Source organism: Pezoporus wallicus, unplaced genomic scaffold (genome assembly GCF_028554395.1).
Source record: "Pezoporus wallicus isolate ANWC-B61680 ecotype Strahan unplaced genomic scaffold, APGP_CSIRO_Pwel_v1 scaffold_6362, whole genome shotgun sequence".
Lineage (NCBI taxonomy): Eukaryota > Metazoa > Chordata > Aves > Psittaciformes > Psittacidae > Pezoporus > Pezoporus wallicus.
Genome location: NW_026637663.1, coordinates 5,603,931 through 5,621,610, shown reverse-complemented (window position 1 = coordinate 5,621,610; position 17,680 = coordinate 5,603,931). Strand labels below are relative to the sequence as shown.

At 40.1% G+C, this 17,680-nt stretch overlaps 1 protein-coding gene across 5 annotated transcripts in view; it reads left to right on the top strand.

The window, feature by feature from the left end:
* RPS6KA2 (ribosomal protein S6 kinase A2) overlaps window positions 1–17,680 on the top strand; it is a 294,149-nt gene that overhangs the window by 249,243 nt on the left and 27,226 nt on the right. For all 5 annotated transcript variants that reach the window (XM_057406938.1, XM_057406939.1, XM_057406937.1 and 2 more), the window contains exons 11-14: window positions 3,215–3,279; window positions 12,072–12,174; window positions 14,496–14,626; window positions 16,340–16,465. In XM_057406938.1, the coding sequence (XP_057262921.1) occupies window positions 3,215–3,279; window positions 12,072–12,174; window positions 14,496–14,626; window positions 16,340–16,465 (425 nt within the window). The remainder of the gene's footprint in view (window positions 1–3,214; window positions 3,280–12,071; window positions 12,175–14,495; window positions 14,627–16,339; window positions 16,466–17,680) is intronic.

Sequence of the window (17,680 nt, the reverse complement as noted above, 5' to 3'; positions counted from 1 at the left end):
CCCAACTAGAAACCTAGAGGAAGGTGAAAGGTTTGTGGTCATGTGGTGTGCCATCATGTGTGGCACTGCAGCAGTTTGCCAAATGCCCATATCTATCCTATATCCGAAATGTCCATCCCCATGAAACAGTTGTGACTTCTCCAGTGCTTCTCTTTTCTCTGTGAAAGCACATCTCTTTCCAATACCACTTTAGAGTTGCAGATGGGAGATGAATGGTTGAAGCATGCTGAGCAAATCCAGAGAGATTCCATCACAAGCACTGGTGCCTAACCTCTCCCATGAACATCTGCAGCAGGGTCACGGTTGCCCCTTGGGGCTCCCAGAGCTGTCCGTGAACATGCCCTGGGCCACCTCCCTGCTCCCAGCGGGGAGAACCCAGGAGAACCCAGCCACATGCTGCTGCCTATGGACACAGCACACAGCCCAAGAGGGAGCTGTGGGCTATGCCATCAGGTCTCATGGCAAGGAAGATAAGGGAATAAAACCTGCAGGAAGCCCTGAACCTTCTCCAAGGTGTAAAATTGGTTGCTGGGAATTGGAAGCCTTTCACTCTGCAAAATTAGGCTATTACCATGCTAAATCTCTTTCATACATTAAGCTAACCAGAGATGGAATCCCTGGCACTCAGAACGTGTTTCTTCTGTGCCAGAGGTCTGAGTCATCCCGTGTGTGAAATGCCAGTTTTTCAAACAAGTGCCTGTCAACTGCATGCTGCATTTCTTACTGGACACTGCAGTCCCCCACTAAGAGAAGTAGCTATGGGTGGGATTTGCCTGGGTCCTGATTTCTGTGGTTTTGTGGAAAAAAAGAGCAACAACAGTAGCAAAAAGCGTGGCTTTCAAAGAGATAGTCTGAAAAAGGCAGGTCATTCCCATCACACAGTAATGTATCCATAAGCCCACAAAAGAGGGAAAAGGGAAATGGCAGGGAAGGGACAGAGCAGAGCAGATTGAACGCCTTAGCAATTATCCTTAGACTAGGGAATGCTACCAGTAGCTTACAGTGTCTGTGGCATTTATCCCAATCCTTCAAAATCAGTTTGGCACTTGTTCTCTGCTACATGAGGACGAAACCCATCTACTGCACAATAGAAAGTTTCCAGTCACCGCTACTGAACACGGACATTTTTCACAGATATTTCTGCCCTGAGGAGTTGCTTAATGCAATTCTCCTTAGAGCAATTGTGTCAGTTTCATTTTTTTGTTGGCATTGTTAAATCAGAATGATTCTGCCAACGGAATCTAGCGCAGACTTCAGACTGCATTGAAAAAATATGCTAGAGAAGCCATAGAACAAGTTTCATTACTATCTAAGTCTTAGTATTTTCCTATGCAATACCCATGAGCCATAAATCACTGCCTAAGGAAGAGTGAGAATAGGGTAAGCAAATGTTTTAACATCAAGCAAGGGGTTTCCTGAACCTTTTGTGGTTTGTCAGTGAATTCCACATTACACAACTATCTGCTGCCCGAGGAAACATCTCCAAGTTGTTCTGAACCGGACTGCTGCTAGCATCATAAAATGAACTGTTGTAAACCCCTTCAGTCATCTCTTTCCAGGTTGCTAAGTCCTGGCCTACTCAGTCATTCCATGCCATTACTTGTTGCCCTTCTGTGATTTTTTCCTTTTCATACCTTTAATAAGTATACTCTTTTATAGCTGAGGATGTCAGCTGCTTTCTGTACTCCAGTTGTAGGTGTACAACAGGCTTATATAGTAACAATGTAATATGTTATCCCTTTTGATATCTCTTCTTCTAAAATACGATTTCATGTTATGTTTGCCTGGAACTGTCTGTCCATCAAACCTCACTTCTCAGTGAAGCACATGATTTTGTATGGCAGGCTGGAATTACTGTTTATCCTCATGCGTGCTACTTACATTTGTCTATACTGGAGGATTACCAGGATGGGAAGGTCAGAAGAACATTCCTCTTGTGTTATTATCCAGCAAGCCTGACAGACAATCCTGCATATGTTCACAGAGTGTTTGCTTTTTGTATCCATTCATGAGTGACTGTTAAGCAGGCTGTAGGAAGCCGCTCCTGATCAGTGCAGTTTGGCAATCAGTAATGTCTTGTCTGCAAAGGGAGCAGATGTCACATTTTACAAAAGCTTGAATTGACAAGACCTTTCTAAAGCTGCTTGTAATGTTGATCTTCAGAAAGCACTAATACTGCATATAAAAAGCTGAGTCCTCTGAGGTGCTGAGTGGCTTTTGCAAGGTGCTTATGAATCTCAAATCTTTTTAGTAATCAAGGATGCTCAGCATTCTTGTGAAGAAGTGCTGGGTACCTTTCAGGAACTGTTTCCAAAATCGCAGTGCAAAGCCTTTCCTTCCAGGCGTTATTTCTCCTACTGGAAAATAAAAGGTGCTGTTAATAAAATCAGATCATCCCCCAAAATGGCATGCTAAATCATCTCTGACAGTTGTTTAATTATTGCTGAGCACCTCTTGGGTTTTGAGGTGCCACTGAAGCAAGTAAATTGAGGTAAATGAATAAAAAAAAGCAATCATCAATGAAGACATAAGGTAAAAGTAATGCTAAGGAATTAGACACATTGCCAGATTTCAGAAGTTTCCCTAAATTTCCTGTAGTAATATAATAGAAATTCATCACTGTATTGATTCTGGTACTCACACAGATTTGAAGACGGTATTTGAAAAGGGGGAACCTAAAACCCTGATTTGCCTCAAATCATTGGAGCTTTTTTGGTATTTTGAGTCTGAACTTATTTGTAGTGCAGCTTTCTCTGCCCATGGAGTATGGGTAATTAGACAAGGCTTGAAAGCCAGTGTGGATAGAAGAGCTGATGCTGGTGGCAAGGAGCAGCAGTAACCTTGCCATAGTACTCAGAATATCTTGAAGCCTCTCGTGGTCTCGCTGGTGTATGTGCTGTGCAGCAGTTGACTGTCTCATCTGGAGCCTGAGGAGACCAGCTATTCAGCCTTGGCACCGGCCTCAATTGAAGAAAAGTAAAAATCCCTCAGCCATCAGATTTTTGTTAATGAAGTGCTTTTGTCTGTATTTATGGTAGTTCATACTGTTATGGCAGTTGCACTGTTCAGGGTTTCTTGACTAGAAGAAATATTTACGTGGTGACTTCAGCTTTATCAGAAGAAAACGGGGGATGGGGAGGAAGGCTTGAGAAGAGATGTAATGCAGGACTCTTCTAAGCATGACTTCATTTTGATTCTTTCATTCTCTTGTCAGGTGCTGGATTTGATGGAGTGGAAGAAATTAAACGGCACCCTTTCTTTGTTACTATAGACTGGAATGTAAGTGGAGAAGCATTTTATGTTTTTTTTTTTAATTATTTTTCTTAGATAATTTTTTAAGACAAAATGCTTAGAAGAAAAGATTAAATGAACTCTTAACACAGAGAACCTGGGAGCTAGAGCCTTTTAAGTGGGTGCTTATGTCTCTATCATATTTGGCAGGCTTGCAGTTGGACTTAATGATCTTCAGTGTCTTTTCCAATCTAAATGAATCTATGATTCTATATATACATTCATTCACATACCCATAAATGAAAGAAATAGAAATCTGCTTTCAGCATTGCCAGTTTTATCTAACTGCTTGTCTCTATTTTGTCTGATGATCTGGCTTATCCTGGTACTACCTGAGGCTATTTGCAGTCTTCTGCAGAATAATTTCCACATTCAGTTCTAATAAACTTAATTCATTGATTGTGGGAACTGGACTAGAGTGAAAATGAGCAGCTTTAAATGACAGAATTCCTGTAATATTTCAGTTGCAAAAGAAAACTGATATAAAGGACTGATACTGAGTGAAATACTCTAGGGAGAAGCAGTCTGATGCTCTAGGTAACGCTATCTTTCTGCTTTTAGGTTCCATATGAAATGCTTGTCTCTTCTCACTGGGTTGGCCAAGCTTAACTAAAGGCTAGGTTTATTCTTTCTGATATCAAGGACCTCCTGGAATCCTTTTCTTTCTTGGAATTATTCAGAGCAGCCCCAGGTCTGCTGTTACATATCTACTGACAGTAGCTCCAAGGGGCTTCAAGACCTCCAGGCTCACCCTTCTCCACAAACAGAGCATAGCGATACTGGGACTGTCTATGTATCTGTAGAACTGGTACAGCAGGCTGTACAGCAAGTTGCACTGCTTTATGCTGGGGGATTCATAAGTCTTCCAGCCATATAGGTTTGTCATTTTTGGCTTAAGTGACCATAGGACAGGATCTGGCCCTTCCACTGTATTGCAATGAAAGCTACAGAAAAACACAACAAAGATGGATTTTTCAGAACAGTGATTTAATATCACTGACTCAAATATCACAAGCCAACCAGCCAGAACAGGGAACAGCAACTCCTCTTACAAGTGGTTGATGTTTTATTGAGGTGAGTCATTAATTTAACATCAGCACTCAAAACTGGAACAGCAAACATTTGATCAAATGTAACATGGGTCAAATAAGACACGTCGAACATGATTAACAGAATGGTAAACAAGGATTTATTTTATTGCTATCAGCTACAGCTCATGAAGCTGGAGGTAGAGATTAGCTAAGTGTTAGATTTAGACTTGAAACATACAAAACCTTCTCACATTTTCAGCATCATATTTGTTCAGATCAATTTATTTTTAGACAAACCTGGAGGCAAACACTTTGTTCTTGATCTGGACATCTACCAGTGCATCAGAGCTCCTGTTTGCCATATCCTCTAGAATTTTCAAGTTTAGTTTCATCTGACATATGTTATAGTATTGTTATGTGTCTTTAATATTTGATCTCAATTCACTCATGAATGCTAGTGTAGCAGGTCACACTGGTGCAGGTCTCACTATAAATTCTTGTAAAACAGCATGAATGTATGTGACAGAGCCATTCTCAGACTGCTGCCCAGGGCTTTAGAGTAAAGCCAGTTCCTCTGTGAAAGAACATTTTGTGGTGCCTAGGTGGGTTTTGAAAGGCCCACAGAATCATTCATCTGGGGAAAACTCATGAATCTAATCTGAATTGCATGTGGAAGAGCTGGCATGACTCAAGCTTGTTAAGAGATGATCAATGAAGGTGGCGTTTGAGATTCTCCTTTATGATCCAACAGACTTTCAGTCCCATTACGTATTTCTGAATTTTTGATTCTCTTTCTTCTTCTGCTTCTTACTAATCATGAGATTCTGTCTAAAGACTTTACAGATATTAAAAGTTTAAGTAAAAAGAAAAAATAGAGAAACCTGAAGAGTAGGGTTCTTTATTATTATGACTATGATTAATAATAGTAGTATTAGTATTATTTTCTATATTCCTCTGATATCTCCACAGTTTTCAGCTTTGCAATTAAAATACAGGTCAGGTGCATGCATCTTAACATAATAAAGACACTGGAGCAGTAAGAGGATTTCTGCTTCTTCTGTGTTTGCTAGTGGAGCAGCTCAGTAACTCATCAGAGAGAAACGAGGCTCTGCGTCTTGGAAAGGTTTTCAGCAAAGTCAGTTCTGCGCTGTGAGACTCCTGAAGACCACCTTCTCTCATGATGATTGGTGATTGTTTCAAGCTCAGTTCTTTAGGAAACAATTTCATGCCTGTCTTACAGAAATTATACAGTCCTCCATCATTTGAAAAAGTTTTTATGGATGGGTTAGGAAAATATCTACCGTGAAGAGGGTAGGTATGCTTGAACATGATTTAGAGCTAGAAAGAAAGGTGGATTTAATTGCACTTTGATGTTATCTAGTCCTCTTGAGTTTGCTGTAAAGTATAGCTGTAAATATCCATTTTAATCCAACATTATTAGTGCTGCTGCACTCTCTTGGAGACAGATCATTATTGCACAGATCAGCTGTCATCTTTGTAATGTATTTTTTCATTTAATCCTAATTTTACTATCACTCATGGAGGTCTTGGGAGGCTTATCTAGTTAGAGCAGTAGCACTGTATGCATTTCAGAGCAGTGTGAGCCAGCCTGGCCCTGAGGTGAAGCCAGGACTTTGTTTTAGAATGATCACCCCATCAACTGTTAACATGTTCTCTATGGGCAGAAACAGAGCAGGGTCAGAGAACAAAAGTGGGTCAGGCACAGATGTTCAGCGCTGATCTCTGTACAGCTGCAGGAAAAGAGTCCCTGATGCCCTCATTTTGTTCTCCTATCACATACATACAATCTCTCACATCTGTTTGCAGGCAGTCGGCAAGCAACATTGTTGAGGCAGGACAGCAATGTTGATTTATTTTATACCTTGGTAATATAAAGACCTGAAAGCAAGAGGCAAGCTCTATTGCAGAACTTCTGTGCTACCTTGGCAGGTATGATAGACAGGACTGCTGCAACTGACAGCATAGAAACTTTCAGCAGCTGTAGAAAAATGACTTTCTATCAAAAGCCCCCTTAACACAAAGGGTCAGAATGGGTGAGTGTCTTCTAGGAACCCAGTGTGAAATGGGTGGGTTTTTAAGCAAGATTTTTGCTACAGTAGTGACATGATTGATAACAAGGAGAAAACAACCAAGTTGCTTCGTCTAATTTTAAAAAGAGATTCCAAACAGAAATGAGTGAGCTGCTTCCTTCCAAGCTGTGTGTGAAGTCTAGGTATTGCAGCAATGAAGTCATTCCAGTCACAGACAGAAATGTATAAATTGGACCTTCATTTCAGAGTACTGCCAGAACTGTTCCCATGAGTTTGGGATTGGGGCTTGGTTTTCGTCTCTGCCACTGGAGTTTACCTGTTGGAGAAGTCATTTCCCACTTGTTTCCCATCCTTCACTGCCTTCAAACAGATGCAGCCAGACGTAGTGTCTGGTTTGGATAAAGGCAGAAACACAGTGAAAACAATATATGCAGTGGATAAAAGCCACCTGTTACAATGCTGCAGATGCTCCTGCCAGGCACAACTGTGCTGACACGCATGACCACTGCACGCAGAGGCAATGGGTACAAGCCTGAAAAACATGAGTATGGTCAGAGAATAGCCATCCTCCTTCCATCCTTTCCCAGATGCTCTTCCCATGTTCCACGGTGCCATTATTCAGCACAAATCTCCAGCCATCCTAGGTTAAACTTCTGACGTATAAGTAGCACTAAATTAACTGTGAACAAACTGGCAGAGATTTTATGCCCAAACTGAAACTGTGGCATAAGCAAATATCTGTAAGAGTCTCGGTTTTACAGGTATTGTCACCACTAACAAAATTCTAAATTCCCACTTCCCAGGGTGAAAAATAGATAAAGTTTTCTGCACATATCAGTCTTACTGCTCTAAGGCATTTAATAGGCACTGTGACAAGAATTCAGTAGATCCTTTGTTAAGTGAATGGACTGTCTTTCATGATTAAGCCTGGGATTTACAGGAAGAAGATTAGATGTCCAGCTCCTTCTGAGTTTTACCTGCTTACTACCTTTGCACCCCCTTTTATCCCTTAGACAAGCAGACTCAAACCGAGTTGACCTCAGATAATTTTAGTCATTGGCTCTGAGAAAGCACAGTCTCGTTCCTGATTTTTTATTACCATTTCTTCTTTCCAAGTCGTGCATAAAGCATTTCTGTCTTTTCACTGGAAATGAAAAATGAAATCCCTTTTTGCAGTCAGAGAAGTGGGCTATAAACAGTATTTTTTGTTTAGATGACAGGCTGAATTGGAACTATAGGAAATGATACACTAGAAAAGCAACTGTCAGATACAGCTGAGGGAAGGAGTGGGAAGAAAATGGGTTCAAGTTCAATTTCCTTCAATATTAATCTGAGATCAGACAAAACTGAAAACATCAATTATTTAATTGCAGATTTTAACAACAGCAAAAGAAAGTGATCCCAAGGTCTGAATTCTGCTAGCTCTTCTATCATTTGCAGGGAATAACACTGAGTCATTAATCTAGGAGAGGACAAACATTTTAGAAGGTAGTTCATCTTTTGTCTATTTATTGGGTTTTCCATGACAGGTATATGTATCAAGGGAGTTTATTCTCACACTACAAGTGCGTCACTGTGCAGGGTAGCATCTTTCTATTTCCAGAAGGTGTCTGAGGAGTAATTCAATTCTTCATCAAAGAAACTCAGTTGAGGAAATGACTAAATAGCTTTTAATTAAATTAAACCATTTTCTTTTTCTTGATATTTGCCAGACACATACATGTACAGGGCATTTACACCTCTGGGTTTTTCTAGAAGTGCATTTTTTTAAAGATGATGAAAAATTAACTGCTTATAAATAGCAAGAGACAGCTGCATGTTATAGCTTTTTGTTACTAGTCTCCCTGGTGTATTACTTGAGTCCCAGTTGAAGAGGTGTTCAGATGGAGATTAGATTATGGATCTGGCAACATACATTAAGAAAGGGTCATTGCGACCTGAGGGGAAATGATTTATGCCTCCCCCCCCAAGCGTTTTGTCCCAAATTGGAAAGAAAGCTGATAGAAACTCACACTACTGTAGAAGCTCACACTGCTATAGAACTGTGTTCTAGTTAATTTATAGGTACTTATTAATCTGAAGGTACTGATTATCAAAGTCTCAGAAGGATGTGAAGGCTTGGTAAGTAGACAGAAGCATGCATATGTATCCAGGTGTGAATATCTGAATCAGTACTTTCACACTTTGGAGTTCATCCCCCTCATTCTGTGGATTATGCACTCGCTCTTCACAGCCTCTGGAGCCAACAGCCATGCATGATGCACAGTGATTTCTCTGCCACTCACCTTTTTCTGTGATAAATCAATGCTGTGGCCAGATTGAAAATACGGGCATGGGATGTGGGCTGTTAATCTTTACCGGGAAAGAGAGAGAATTTACATTCTTAATAAAGCATCAAGAGAAAAGGAATGCTTTTCTCCTTTGTGCATGTGGAAGCAATGTAGAAGAAAAAGAATCTTCAGCTTCTTATATCCATGCAAAATAACACAAATATAATGATCTTAAGCACCCAACCTGAAATGTAAATGTTCCAGTTAACACTAACATATCCAAAGTCTCTTTTGAACGTCTAACAAGATGCCTCTAAATAACAATTTGGATATGAAAACTGTGATTTAAGTTGGGACAGCTGGGACCCTGTTCCCATTCAGATAGGTGGTGGAACTACCAGTGACTTCTTTATATAGAGTCAGGATTACCATGACTTGAGATGTACTTAATTATTTAAGCTTTACCAGAAGTTATGTGACAGCCTGATAGAAATGGCCAAAACCAAGATTTGATTGATTCGGTTTCTATTGAAAGAGATCAAGGTGATCCATCAGCCCCAAATAACTTTGGGACCACAATACAAGATAATAGGTTAATACATTTCACCTACAGAAATATTTGTGGAAAATCCAGAAGGTTCTCAAATCCTCCACAAGACTTGTTCCCTGTGTGTGCAGAAGACAACAGCTGTGACCCTTACTGTTTTCTTCGATCAGCTTGTGACACATCATGTTTTGCAGTCTACAGGATGTGGAGTTTTCAAGGAAGAGCATAGTGCCTGCACCAAGCCTTCATGTTTAACTCTGTTGGGCTGCCCTGTGTTTTAGTGTGCTTCAGTGAATTGGCTTTGATTGTAGTGCTTCACTCAGAAAACTGGAGCCAGTGGGGGATGGGAAAGCCCATAGAAGACATTGCTCTGCTTCTTGTTCCTCAAAGATTTGATTTTTCCTAATTTAAATTAGTAAGATTTAATTTTTATTATTTTGACAGTTACCAGATTCAACAGCTTGGGGGGGAGGAGGAAGAAATGTGTTTTAGTCAGTTTACCTTTTGCTGTTCCTAGTTGCCTAGTCAGAAATAATTTCTATCACAAGTGGAAAAGGAAATGGAAAAGGGAGTCATCCAGGTTGCACGCAGAGGAGGTTCCTTTCACTCACACAAGCAACTTCTTTGTCTGCATCACCTCCCCGCAAGCAAATTTGTGATTACACATCTTTAGGTGGCCTGTGACTCATGATGAATCTTAAATCCCTCCCTAGTAGAAGAGGATGTGGGTTCGGGATTCAAAATACAAATGTAGCTCCAATAGCACTTAAGAAACTACAGATGGGGATAGGAATTAAGAGGCCAGAGAGAATATGGTTACGATAATCGAGAGAGAGTGCAGTTCCTGAATGATGGACGACTCTAAACATTCTCCACTTTTTGGACCTCACAGGATGAGGGGTGCATTTAATTTGAGGAGGAACCATGTGCATGTGACCATATTGCTTTCCGTAGTAGAAGCACTGCAGTTGTGAATTAAGACAAATAAAGGGAAGCTGGAAGCAAACAGCTTTCTCAAGGTGAAATCCTAGCAACCAAAAAACCTTCAGTAGGTGCCGAGTTCTCTTTTCAAGTTCTGTGCAGACAGAAAAATATACATGTTAATTACTAGGTTGATACTTTTCAGTTGATGAGTGACACTTCCTGCTGAAGTTTGCAATTGGCTTTTAATTATTTGGAAGACTGGCTTTCCGTTGTGGCTCACAGCATTTATTCATCTGTTTTTCTCTCAGAAGATATGTAGCAGTTTTACGCAAACAGGAACTTTTTATGGTGAAATGGTCATTAATTATTACACAATCATTTCCAGCCTCACCATTCCACTTTTTCAAGGAATCATAATTCAACCACAAACATATCCTTTATGCTAATATATGCTATAGAATGTCCTGCCTCAAGAACCTTTATTTGTCAATGCAAAATCAAGTTCCAGTTATATTGATGTGTATATATCTTCAGCTTGACCACATGCTTTATATTACAGAACTTAATTCACTACAAAACCCACAGTTAAAAACATTCTTCCTGCATGCAGAGAGCTGGACATGCATGTATTAATCTCCATTAAATATTTTGAAAAATCAGCTCATTATGAAGTTTTTTAAGAGCTAACCTGAAAATACATATTACAGTCATAAAATAGAGCTATCCAGCTCTTACCATGACTTGAAAGCTTGCATGAAATGTGTTTATGCTCAGACATGTTAATTATTGGATGCTGTCTATGGCAACTAACTCAGCCCTTTGAAACCTGAGAACAGAAGTGCTGGCAGAAGGGAAATGCAGTCTAGGGACTGCAACATGAGGCAGAGCGTGAGACTGAAGCTGTGCTCCTCATGCCACCATCGACATGGTATTCAGTTTTGGCCATTTCAAGCAGAGATGATGCAGAGATCACTGAAATCATTAGGACTCTTTCCGTTAACCTCTGTAGGCTTCGGATCAGATGCAGATGTGCTGCACCACAATTTGTTCATCTTCAGAGTGTGTGTGTGTGTGTGTGTGCGCAAAAAGCACAGGGCAGCAGTTTCTTAAAGATCACTAAGGAGGAGGAAAGAGGCCACGAAGTCCTTGGTAATAAAGGCAGTATATTAACATGTGTTTATGGAGACTGTTACTTACGTGATCCCCTATATGTCCCCTCACTTGCTAGCACAAACTCACACACCTAGCAGTGCTTATCTGTTACATTCCTCCCTCTCTTCCTTACCTTTTTGTTCGTGGTTTTGTTCCTCTGCTCAAGCTATGTTTAGGCCTTCAATATGATTCCCCCCTCCATCCGCAATGCTTTCTACCTAACATCTTTTGATGGGAATCCTCAGCTATAAGCACCTTCCCTTTTAACAGATATGCCAAAAGTCCCTTGTTTACCTTATAATCACCAGGCAGCCAGGCCTCTTGCTCAGCTCAGTCTGGCAGGGTGTCAGACATATTGCTGGTTCTTAACAAATAGTAAATGCTAAAACAGTCGCAGCTTCCTAGTGGTTCTTTGTGTTCATTGCCATTGCTCCACTGCTGAAGTCACCCAGGCACAGATTCCTGTTGTTCCCTTTGCATGTTCCAGTCCTGCTCCTAAGACCAGTGAATTTCCAGATGCCCCAGGTGGAATACTGTGCCAGTCTATGGACTAAATTTTTACCACAAACAGCTGTGTTTATATTCTGGATTCCAGTAACTAAAAGTGCAGCAACCATCCAGGGCACATGTTTTAAGCTGACTAGTGAAGCAGGAACCAGAGCTACAGATACATCACCCTTTTTTGTGGGTCCTGCAAGGACAGTGCAGAGCTGAGAGGCCACTCTAAACAGGGCAGGGGAGCCTGTCTGCAGGTGCTGAAGGTTTACAGACTGTTGTTGATTGTGATCTGTTCTTCTCCTTCTAGAAATTATACAGGAAAGAAATCAAGCCACCTTTCAAGCCTGCAGTGGGACGGCCAGAAGACACCTTTCATTTTGATCCAGAGTTCACATCTCGGACCCCCACAGGTTAGTAAGGTGGCACATCTTTTCAGTGAGTAAATTCATTCTCCTTTCACCTCCCCATTCCAAAAAAGGCCTGAAATTCTGATCACCTGTGTAAATTACCTCAGCTTCAAGGAACTTTGTATCTCTGCAAGTTAGTGTATAATTATATATTCCATGGATGTTTTCTTTAGCTACGAAATCCCATAGACTGTGGACTGTTGGAATTTAATTCATGGTTAACAATAGTGAACAATTGTCAAGTTCTCAGATCAGCAAAGTTGTGCCAACAGAAAATATGGCAATTTTTAGAAAATCTTGCAGTGAGAAAATCCTTGCAGTCATGCCTATAATTTCTGTTTCCTAACAGGAACATCACACTTTGTGCACAATATGGTATATGTGAGGGTGGTTATTGCACAAAACATCATCTTTACACTCTTTTAGATGAAAGCAAGAATATCAATAACCCTAGAGTAGTAATTCCAGTGATAATGTTTCCTATTGCTAGGTATGGATAAGCTACATTACATTTCTGCCTGTGATTCCTGTGTAAAAAATGTATTTATACGTTCTAAAATGTAAACGTTTAATTAGTTGTTTGTACAACACTTTGAGAATAGTAAGTGCTTCAAATATCACAGATATTGTGGTTGCCCCAGAACTGTTGAAGTAAGAATAAAAGGTCTGAGCTTTCGTTATGGAAACACCAGCATTATACAGCATGAATCAGAGATGAGGTTTCCTGTAGTTTTTGTTCAGGCTCATCAAGACCTTCAGCTTTTTGCTTAAAACTAACCCAAACCTCAAAGCCTGCCTCAAACCTGGGATATGAAATAGTTGTATCTACTCACAATCTTTTGACAGTCTTTGTTCCTAGATTTTTTGGCAAGGATGTGCTGACTTGCACAAACTGTAAAAATATTGCACTCTGGGTCTAGCTGGAACATCCACCTGTCTCCAGTATATGTCAGTCATATTCTGATAGTCCTATCCCACTGTATGGAAACAAATTATCTTTGGATACCAGATATTTCACACCTTTGATTTTAGCTTTAATTCAGATTCTAGAGGAATTAATTTCTCATACTGGAGACTGCACATTACTCTGATGTTGAGAGACGTGCAGGCTGGTGCTGCCCTGGAAGGTCTCAGAGAAGCAATTGAGAGTTTAGATTGCTTTGGAAGTTCACACTTCATTGGTTGTATTGGCATGAAAACCCCTGTACTTCATGCATGTGGTGATGCATAAGGTTATGTTTTACACTCTGCATGTTACTGCTGTTTCCTAATTCTGTTTGATAACTCATGCAAGAAACTTACTTGGAAGGTTTCTCTATGGGTTGGTGGCTAGGGTGTGGAAATGGCCTGCCTCAATTCTGTTTTATGTTATTAAGGAACGTGGTCTGAAAATCAACCCCTGTCATTTCAAAATAGGTGTAATTGGAAGTGTGAATACCTTTGCACTTCCAGAGAAATAGAAAAGCCCTTGCAGACTGGCAGCATATTTTGCAGCCCCTGATGTTGACTGGTTGGGTCAGCCAGAATGGAAGATCACAAATGTGTTTAATACTGGCTCACACTGCCACTGGAATCAAACAAGAACCTTTTTTAGTTTGTATTTTTTCTGTCATGACATAGGTCCCATACAAACTTACCCTGTTCCTGAGAATGTACCCTGACAGAAAGCACTGTAATAATTCCTGTTTCCTGATGATAATGCAGTTGTGTTTTAAGCAGCTCCTAAAGCTGCACCAGAAGATCCCTATGAGACCAAAAACCACCACTACTAGGGCATTGTGCCTTTACACTTGTTTCAGAACCTGTCTTTTCTACATTCTCCTGATCCCCACAACATACGTTACCCACACAGCATTTTAGTCTTTGTAATTTCTGTAGTCAAGTTGTGCTCCAAAAAATAGACATAGCCATGTACAGCTTTCTTTCATTGCCTGGATAGCCTCTGCTAAGCCAAAGGGTTGCCCTGCCTTGAGCCATACACCTTTCTCCCGTCCTCGCTGTCCTGTGCTTTTCCTCTCTGTGTGGGCTTCTGGCACAGGCAGTGCTTTGCCTAAGAATGAACACACACTGCGAAAAAAAGCCTCTGTATCCAAAAGGAGAGATCTTTGCAAACAATGCCCCTGCATTGTTCAGATCCAGAGAAAAGGGATGGGGAAGGCACACCAAAAACTTGATATGGAGGTGAATTATATTCATGTATGCCTGCCAGTTTAGCAGCATCTTCTATTAACTGGCAGGTATGATTTTGCCTGTTGCAGGTGCTATGCTATTCCTTTATGATCTTTTGTGCAGCTTATGAAGCCATTTTCATTCTTCTCCTACAGATTCTCCAGGTGTTCCTCCAAGTGCCAATGCTCATCACCTTTTCAGAGGGTTCAGTTTCGTTGCCTCTAACTTGATGCAGGAGCCTGCACAACAAGATGTGCACAAAATTGCCGTTCACCCAATTGTGCAGGTAGCAATGCTGATGTTACGCTTCCCATTTGATGGGCAGATATGTATGTGCATAGTGTATTTAAACTGCCTCAGCATTCTCACTGGTATTTCACAGCCACCCAGTGTAGGTAGGAGGTGTTTGCATGCAGCATGTAGGAGATGTAGGAGAACGAGAATTTTTAACCAAAGGCTTTCATATTTAGCTTCATGATCTCCACAACCTTTACAAAGGAAATAGAAATCACACCTTACCACAACTGAAATTACCTGAAACACTGTTCCACTTGTGCGTACCAGGCAGGTAATGAAATGCTTTTTCAGTGAATATATATCATTCTCAACAGTTTTGGATTATATGACACTGTCTGTGTTGGCAAAGGGGCCTTATGAACTATTGCTGTAGGCTCCCACAGACACTCAGCCCAAGCTCCTGGGTGTAAGAGGCCGTGTTCCTCTTGCAATTGCACAAGAGCGTGAGTGTACTTGCATGACCCGGATCAGCTTGACAGGGGAAGGACTCTTGCCAGACACTTGGTTCTTTGCTGCCTTTTCCCCCCAGCTCTGTTTCCAGTTACTGCAATTTAAAATAGAATAAATTGTTACACATCAGAGGAACAGTGAACTGGGAGAAAGAATGGGGCTGATTAAAGATGCAGCAGATTTTCCCGCAAGGAAAAAGTTCCTCTCCTACCCACAGCTAGAGGTATACGTGCCTCAAGGGGAGAGCCCCTGCTTCTGGTTTTCAGAGGTTTCCATAATTTTTCTCTGTATTCTAATAATCTGCAGTGGAATGTGTCATATTCTTAAAGATTCCCTGATGCAACAATAAGTGAAATGTTATCCAAGCAATCACACACCACGATTTTTATGTATATTCCTGTGGTTTGCTTTGTAAAAATGTATTGAATGTTAACACATACATCTCTTACAGTTTAAGACGTACTTCACTAGTGAGGTTACATTTTTAGCCAGAGGATCCTAGAGGATTTTTAGAGTTCCTGGTCATTTCTTGAGTCCTGAGATAGAATTTGCAGCAAGGCCTCAGATAGTTCCACCATCTTAACCAATCCACTTACCCAGATGTTTCTGAAAGATCTTTGAAATAATGATGCCATAATCCATTCTGTACCCTTCAGTAAATAAAATTAGACATTTTTAAGTATTTTCTCACTAGTTTCACCAGTAATGTGTTTTCTTAAATTAGGTTGGCTTAAAATAGTAACTTTTCTCTCACACAAAAAACATAATAAAATGTATTCTGGACAGGGCCTCCAGTGGTCTGGAGGCACATCCCATAAGTGAAGTATCTGATTTAAAGTCTGTGAAGTTATTAGTGATTTATAAGTCATCTGGTCCCTCAGTAATTAGAAGTAAGTTTAAATTGTCAAGATATTTGTGTTTTTCAAGGGATTTGGGCCCACGGTTTCCTGTGAATTTCTAATAGGAAATGGTTGTCTACATTCCATAAATAGTTTTAAAAAATCACTGTTTTTTTGTCATTACTTCTACATGGAAAATTCCGCTTACACACTGGAAAAACATAAATGGGAGGGACACACTTGTTTAAGTAAAGAGTTTCATTTTTTTAACTGGACTTAGAAACTAACTGCTAAGGACAAGTGAGCTCAATGAATGAGAAGAGATCAAACATTTCTTTTATTAAGACAAGGCTAGTCCTTGCGTTTAAATACCCGTGTCCTGGTTACCTTGTTTCTTTTGTCTTCCCCTATAGCAGTTACATGGGAACAACATTCACTTTACAGATGGATATGAGATCAAGGAGGACATAGGAATTGGCTCCTATTCAGTGTGCAAGAGATGTGTTCATAAAGCTACAGAAACAGAGTTTGCAGTGAAGGTAAGAAAGCCTTCTGGTAGATGCCAGAAATGTGGTTGAGACTGCTCTGCCAGCCTGGGCAGCGGTGTGGTCAGTGGGCGTTTTGTTGGCTTATTTCTTGTTGAGGGGTGTTGCTTGGGGTTTCTTTCTCTTTTAGAAGATGACAAATTTCATGAAAAGCCTTATATTATTTCTCACACATTAACCTCATCAATTAAAATTCCTGGATGGAAAAAAAACCTTTACAGTCTTGCATGGAAATTCTAATCATTTCAGCCATGCTCCATGCAAATTAGGTAAGATTCTTCACAGGCCCTACACTGAATCATCATAAATAAACAAAATAACATATAAAATGATTGCAAAGTTGAAATAACATCTTATTCTTCTTTCTGAAGTTATTTAGTTCTGACATCTTTTATTGTAATTAGACAGATTTGTCAGTGAAAACCATGATCACCTTCAAAACTCAGATTTTCTTTTGGCTCCTTGACATTCAATATGAACATGGTACACAAAGGAGTAAAAGGCAATCTTCAGCAGAGATTTAAAATATTAATTCAGTGGAATTTAGTTGGACCTTACTTGCAGTATTGTCTACAGTTCTGGTGTCCTCAACCTAAAAAGGGCATGGAATTGTAGAAGCAAGTCCAGAGGTTACAGCTCAGAGGAAGAGTTCCAAATATTTAATTTTCTTTAAGAAAAAAGCTCAGCAATTAAAACATTCATATGTTCAAAAAATATGTCCTATTTCTGGTTTTGTACCAAAAAGAGACAAGATTGGATTAAATGAGTAATTAGTATAATGAATTTGAAAAGACATGGACAGTTAAGGCAGATCCTTTCATTCTGTATGATCTCATTGGAAAAGATTGTGTAAATGAGCTTAAGACAAAAAGTTGCTCCTTGAAATCAGTACATAAAGAAATGCATTTACTGAACTTGCAGTAAATGAGGGATTCTGGCCAGTTGCCCCTCTACCTTCTTATTTTTAAATTTTAGAAAGGATATATAAACTTAGCTTATAAATTAGGTTGTGTCTTTGCTATTAAATGAGATGCTGGGAGCTTAAAGAAGTGAAGCAAACTGCAGTCCATGAGATAAATGAGCTGCAGGTAGTCAACAGAATAATATTAAACCTTTTACTCAGTATTATTTTCCTCTACAAGACTGATGATAATGAAGTATCCACGAAAGTCTGTTAAAGTTTTGGTGTCTCCCCAGGGTGGCCACAAA